The sequence below is a fragment of the Belonocnema kinseyi genome, chromosome 2, assembly GCF_010883055.1.
Source record: "Belonocnema kinseyi isolate 2016_QV_RU_SX_M_011 chromosome 2, B_treatae_v1, whole genome shotgun sequence".
NCBI lineage: Eukaryota > Metazoa > Arthropoda > Insecta > Hymenoptera > Cynipidae > Belonocnema > Belonocnema kinseyi.
The window spans coordinates 122,210,388-122,217,127 of record NC_046658.1 but is presented as its reverse complement, the minus strand read 5'-3'; the positions used below and the strand labels follow the sequence as shown (position 1 = coordinate 122,217,127).

The window sequence follows — 6,740 nt, the reverse complement described above, 5'->3', positions numbered from 1 at the left end:
ATATGGGTTTCCATTAAAAAAAATGGGTTTGACCGTCAAAAAACATAGAAAATGAAGTTCAAGGTCAAATTTACGGTCACCAGTATTTGACCCCCTTCATCCGGAACAACTTTTGTCTGAACAATTTTTTTGTACAATATCACTATTCTGAGATTTTTTGGTAAATAGATTAAAATGGCCCACCCTGTATGTATATATATATTTTAAATGGTTGAAGATTGAACCAAAGAGATGAATTTTCAACAAAAACGAAGAATTTTTAACATGAAAAGGTAAATTTTTATTTAAAAATGTAGTAGTCAAATTTTCAGGTGGAAAAAGTTAATTTTCAACAGAAAAAAAAAAATGAATTTTTAACAAAATAGTTAAATTTTCAACCAGAGATGAATCTTTAACCAAAAAGAGAAATTTTAACAAAGTGGTTCATCATTCAACAAAGTTGTTGAATTTTTTATTAAACAATACTAGTTTTTAACAAAATAGTGAATTTTCTACCAAACTGTTGAATTTTCAAGCCCAAAAGACCAATTTTCTACAAAGCAGTTCAATTTTCAAACCGAAAAAATTACTTCTCGAAGAAATCTGTAATACTTGATAGTTCAACCAATAACTATTTCAGTTTGAAATAAAAAAAACAGTTGAATCCAACCAAAGAAGATGAATTTTCAGCAAAATAGTTGAATCCTCAACCAAATAGTTCAATTTTTAAATAAAAAAGCTCAATTTTCACTTAAAAACATGCATTTTCAACCAAAAAAGATTTTCATTTAAATTAAAAACAGTTGAATGCCATAAAAAGATGAATTTTCAACGAAAAATAGGAATTTATAAACAAATATTTAAATATGTGAAATTTTCAGTTGAAAAAAAGGTAGTTCTCAATAAAAAAAATTAATGAATTTTTAAAGAAATAGTTCAGTTTTCCAGCAAGGAGAGAATCTTCAACCAAAAAGATAAATTTTCAACAAAGCAGTTCAACTTTGAAGAAAGTTAATGCATTTCTTAAACAAAAAGTATATGTTTTTAATTAAATTGTCAAATTTTTATCTAAGTTTATAACGTTACTAAATTGGAAGCATAGTTTAAGGACGATCTCTTACTTGAAAAGAAGGCACTTGGAGTCAACTTCAATAGGAAATTGACCATCCTCTCGGCCTTCCTTTCTGATTACGGTGCCGCCGAATTCCTTATTCATCATTTGCATTCCATAACAAATTCCTAAAACTGGAATTCCTATTCGAAAGATATCTGCGTCGTATCGAGGCGCGTCTTCAGCGAAGACTGAACTAGGACCCCCGGAAATAATGATGGCTCTGTAAAAAAGAAAAGGAGCGTTAAGCAAAACTTTATTTTCAAAATTCCCTGCCTAATTTTTGAGTGTTCCTGACCATTAATATTTAAGGATCGAAATTCTAATCTTGTAACATTTATATTATCGAATCTTTTATAAATGGAATAAAACAATTTTAAATTATAAACTTTTAACTTATTATTCTCGGGGCTACCACAGCCTAATTTACTTGAAAAAAGTGACCAACTTGAAACGAAAAAGCATTAATAATTTGACTAATGTTCTTGTGAATGCAAAAAAATTCGATTAAATTTATAAGGATTTCAGATAAATTAAATAAAGATTTAAAAAATTTAAGAAATCAATTGATTTTGTTAGGATTGAGTAAATTTAGAAGAATTCACGATAAATTAAAAAGAATTCAGGGTGAATTCCAAATGTATTTAAATGAAATGCAAAAAAGAATTTGAAAATTTCTTCAAATCTTTAAAACCCTAAGAAAATTCCTTAATATCAATGTAATCCTCGGAAATCTGATAAAATCCCTTGCAATAAACCTATGGAAAATTCAATTGGAAATGGTTAAAATTTTAGTAAAAAAATTACTTTACTAAAAGAAAACATAAAAAAATAGTTTCCTTTTTAAATAAAGTAATGAATTTGAACTAAAATTGTATAATTTTAACTGAAATAGTTGAATTTGATACCAGAAAAAATAATTTTCGACTACAATGATGAATATTTAACTTGATTACTTGAATTTTTGATCAACGAGATGAATTTTCAGCCAAGAATTTGTATCGGAAATGACGGAATATTAAACTGGAATAAGAGTTACAGTTTTAGTTTCAAAAACCAAATAGTTTTCAACAAAATAGTTAAATTTACGGCAAAAAATTCAATTTTATCAACAAAAAAAAAGTTTTCCAAGAAGTAGCTCATAATTCAACTAAAGGCATGAATTTGTAATTCAAATTCATTCAATTTCATTTTTTCATTCATTCAATTTCAACCAAAAAGACTGGCTACAAAAAAATCGATTTTTAACCAAAAGTGTTGACTTTCAAAGAAATAGTTGAATTTTCAATTTAAAAAAATATTTTCTATTCCAAACTAGTATTCTGAACAATAAAATATCAATTTTCAACCATAAAGATTAATTTTCTACAAAAAAGGCGAGTTTATCAGATAGTGTATAAATTTTCAAATAATTTAATTTCTAAATAAAAAACATCAATTTTCAACAAAACAGTTAAGTTTCCATCAAAAAAGGATACATTTTCAACCAAAAATAGATATTTTTAGTTAAGAAATTGATTTTCAACAAAGTAGTTACATTTTCAAAAAGTGATAAATTTTCAATTAAAATTATGAATCTTCAAACAAAATTTTTTTTAATTTTTAACGAAAGAGTTTAAATTTTAACCGCAAGTAGTTGAATTTTTAACTAAAAAAAAAAAAGATCAATTCCCAACGAACGATGTAACAAAATTTTCACTTATATATCAGAAAAAAACTCTAAAAACTATTTAAAATACTTTCTTCTTTTTAATTTAATTTTGATGAGGTAACTTTAAATTGTTACAAATTCTCACTTGAAAAGGGGATTTTTGCAACTCTCGTTTCTTTTGAATTCGAATTATAATACTTAAAAAAAAATCCCGTTTCATAAATTCCCTGTTGCAAGTCAAATAGTTATATTTAAAGATGACAAATTAATTTCTAACTATAAAAAATGAATTTACAACAAAATAATTAGATTTTCAACAAAAGAAATGAAATTTCAACCAGAAGGATAAATTTTCACCCAGAAGATTAATATCCAACCAGAAAAGAAGTATTTTCAACAAATCCCCTTGGAATTTTGAAAAATATTTTAAAACCTTATAAGTCCTATAAAATCGTTCCATATTTCTCGAAATTCCAGGAAATTCTTTAAACCCAAATGAACATTCTTTAAATACTTTAAATTGATTAGAATCCTTGGAACTCCCTTGAAATTTTTTAAATCTCTTGAAATTGCTTCAGAATCTTTTAAAATACAATAAAAAATTTCATACGCTTCGAAATCCCTTAAAATGATTGAAGTAAATTTAAAATTCCCTAAAAGATTTAAAATTCTTTGAAAACTTTTGAAGTTTGAGATTATTTTAACGCTCTTGAAAAATTCTCAATTTGGATTTTAAAAAATCTTTCAAATGTTTTGGAATCCTTTCAAATGATTAAAATCTATTCTAAATTTTCTAGAATATTTTAAAATAACCTACAATCTTTCAAAATATTTAAAGCCCTAAAATCTTTTGAAATCATTTCTTATTAAAATCTATAAAAAATACCTTAAATATTTCAAAACCTACAGAATTTTTTTAAATTTCTAGAAATTTGGTAAGATTCTTGGAAATTAGTTCAAGACTTTTAAAATATAAAATCTTTCAAATTCTTTAACATCTTTGGAAATACAGTGAAATATTTGAAAATTTTTAAATTCCTACGGAATCCCTCAATTTTTGTGAATAATTTCTTTAAAATATTATAATATCTAGCGAATTTATTAAAATACATTGACCATCTGTCCATAATGTCCTTGGGACTTTAAAAAATACTCTAAAACATTAAAACATTTTTTAAAATCCTTTTAAATTATTGAAATCTGGTGAAAATTCTTTCGAATTTTTTAAAATACTGGAGAATATTTTAAATAAGTATAAACTTTTAAAATGATTAAATCCCTGAAAATCATTTAAATCCTTATGCATTCTTTGAAATTGTCTTAGAATATTTTTAAATACACTAAAATCTTTTGAAATCACTGAAATCTGTTGAAAATTCTTCGGATTCTTAAAATACCGAAACATATCTTAAACCCGTTTTAAAAACTTTTTAAAGCTCTTGAAAATTCCTTGAAACATTTAATAAAAATATTCTAAAATCTCTTGGAATATCTTTAAATGACTGAAATCTGTTAAGAATTTTTGGGAACTTTAAAATACCGGAAAATATTTGAAATCCTTTAAAACCTTTTCAAATCCGTTAAAAATGTTTAAAGCACTTAAAAATGCCTTGGAACATTTAATACAAAATAATATGAAATCTTAAAAAATCTTCGGAATCTCTTTAAATTATTGAAATCTGTTTACAAAACGGTATCTTAAAATACCGAGAAATATTTTTAATCGTTTGAAACTTTTTAAAGCTCTTGAAAATTCCATAGAATTTTTAAATGTACCCTAAACTGTTAAAAATACTTTGGTATCTCTGAAAATGATTGAAATCTATTCAAAATTATTTCGATTCTTTTAAAATATCCTAAAATATTTTAAAATGCCTTTCAAATTTCTGAAAGCTTTTAAAAATTCCTTCAAACTTTTTAAAATACTCTGAAATCATAAAAAATCATTTTGAATCTTTTTAATGATTAAAATCTGTTAAAAATTCTGTGGAACTTAAAAAAAACGGATATTTTAAATCGTTTGCAGCTTTTTAAAGCTCTTAAAAATTCCTTACAATTTTTAAAATTACCAAAATTTTTTTTTAAATCCTTTGGTGTCTATGCAAATTATTGAAATATTTTCAGAATTATTTTGATTCTTTAAAAATATCTTAAAATATTTTAAGTTCTTTGAAGTCTTTTCAAATTCATTGAAACTTTTTAAAGCTTTTGAAACTTCCATGTAAATTTAATACAAATACTCTGAAATTTTAAAAATTCTTCATAATCTCTTTAAATTATTGAAATCTGTAAAAAATTGTACGGTATCTTAAAATAACGGAAAATATTGCAAATTTTGAAACCACTTTAAAACTATTTAATACATTTTTATCTCTCGGCTTTCTCTCAGTTTAAAGAAAAATATAACAATTTAACTAGAAAAGAAAGGTGAACTGTATTTTTTTATGTTGAATCGCTGAAAATTAAACCAATTTATTCTGAATTGAAGACACATGAAATTTAGTAATTTTAAAATTCAAAAGAATTGAATTTGTATTATTTATAATATAAGCGTCAAAAATGAAATAATTATAAATTAGAAACTTTGGATTCTAAAAAAAAATTTTTTAATAAAAAGTTATTTTAAATGAGAAACATTTAAAATGAATAATTTCTACTCCAGAAAATTTTAACTTGTTAATTATTCTTTAAAAAATTCAAACAATTAAATTTTAATTACAAAATTAAAACCAACGAAAGGAAAAAATGAAACACTTAAAGTGCAACATGAAAATTCAGAACTCTAAAATTGTAATAATTTCAAATGACTCAAATTGTTTAATTAATGATAGATCAATTTTTCAACTTGAAAACTTCCTTTAGAATTATTATTCATGCTGGAATTTTTTCGACTAGAAATTATTTATTTGATTCCAATTTTAAGCTTTTCAATTCGAAATTGCTTCATATTTAAATTTAATATTATTAAATTCGAAACTATAAAGTCTTTTATTAGGAAATGTAGAAATATTTAATATCGGAATTTTCCCCACATTCTGATTATTTGAATCTGAAACTGCAATAAATGTTAAATTTATCATTCGAAACCTCCAAAGATTACTCTAAAAATTAATTTAATAACAAAATTTCGTTTCAAGGCCTCAAAAGATTAAGTCGTTTTAGAATCGTGCATTAAAAACTATAATTTTAAATTAACATTATAGAAATTTTAAAAACGACTGGATAGATTTTTTTCCCCTAAAAAATGTGATTTCTGCAAATAAAAATCACTGTCAATTTCACCGTTCAAAATGTCCGAATTTTAAATATTGTACGAAATATTGAGAAGCTTTAAAGTAGAATTATTCTAAACAATTTGAAAATTATATGCTTTCTAATTGGAAACTATTCAAAATCTATTTAAAATTTCTTGAAATCTTTTAAAATACTATGAAATATTTTAAACCCTTTAAAGCTCTTGAAGGATCCTTGGAACTTTTAAATTTTTTTACATAAATTATATAAAAATTCCCAGATTTTTGGGTTTTTAATGGTTGAATGAAGAAAGTATTTGAGGGAAATTGTGTTTACTTGTAGCCCTTTTCCTTGAGTGTGAATGCAGGTGTGTCCAGAGGCAGAATTTCGCTGTGAACATTGAGCTCACGTACTTTTCGATCTATGACTTTTCCGTACTGAGCACCTGCGTCGAGGATCGCTACTCGCTCTTCTGCCCCGACGAGGCTCATCACCGCGTCCTCGTCTCCGTTGTTTCTATCTGCGCGAAACATTATTCCGTCCGCGCTTTTCTCCATTTTAGCCTGGGGTCTATTCCTCTGGCTACTATTAATCGCCCAGCAGCACTGAAATTTCATTCATTTCAAAATTAATTTAATTCATTGACGTTTAATTTTTATTGTTATTCAATCATTTCTCGTTGTATATCAATTATTGAGACATTTTACATGAAAATTAATTAACAAAAACTGTCGAAATTCTTTTTGATTTAACACGATTTTTTGG

At 24.7% G+C, this 6,740-nt stretch overlaps 1 protein-coding gene across 4 annotated transcripts in view; it reads right to left on the bottom strand.

The window, feature by feature from the left end:
- The window catches only part of LOC117167496 (GMP synthase [glutamine-hydrolyzing]), a 50,096-nt gene that overhangs the window by 37,928 nt on the left and 5,428 nt on the right, over positions 1–6,740 (bottom strand). For all 4 annotated transcript variants that reach the window (XM_033352480.1, XM_033352481.1, XM_033352479.1 and 1 more), the window contains exons 2-3: positions 6,312–6,580; positions 1,101–1,313 (exon numbers count right to left, since the gene is read on the bottom strand). In XM_033352480.1, coding sequence (XP_033208371.1) covers positions 1,101–1,313; positions 6,312–6,532 — 434 coding nt within the window. In that variant the 5' untranslated portion in view covers positions 6,533–6,580. The remainder of the gene's footprint in view (positions 1–1,100; positions 1,314–6,311; positions 6,581–6,740) is intronic.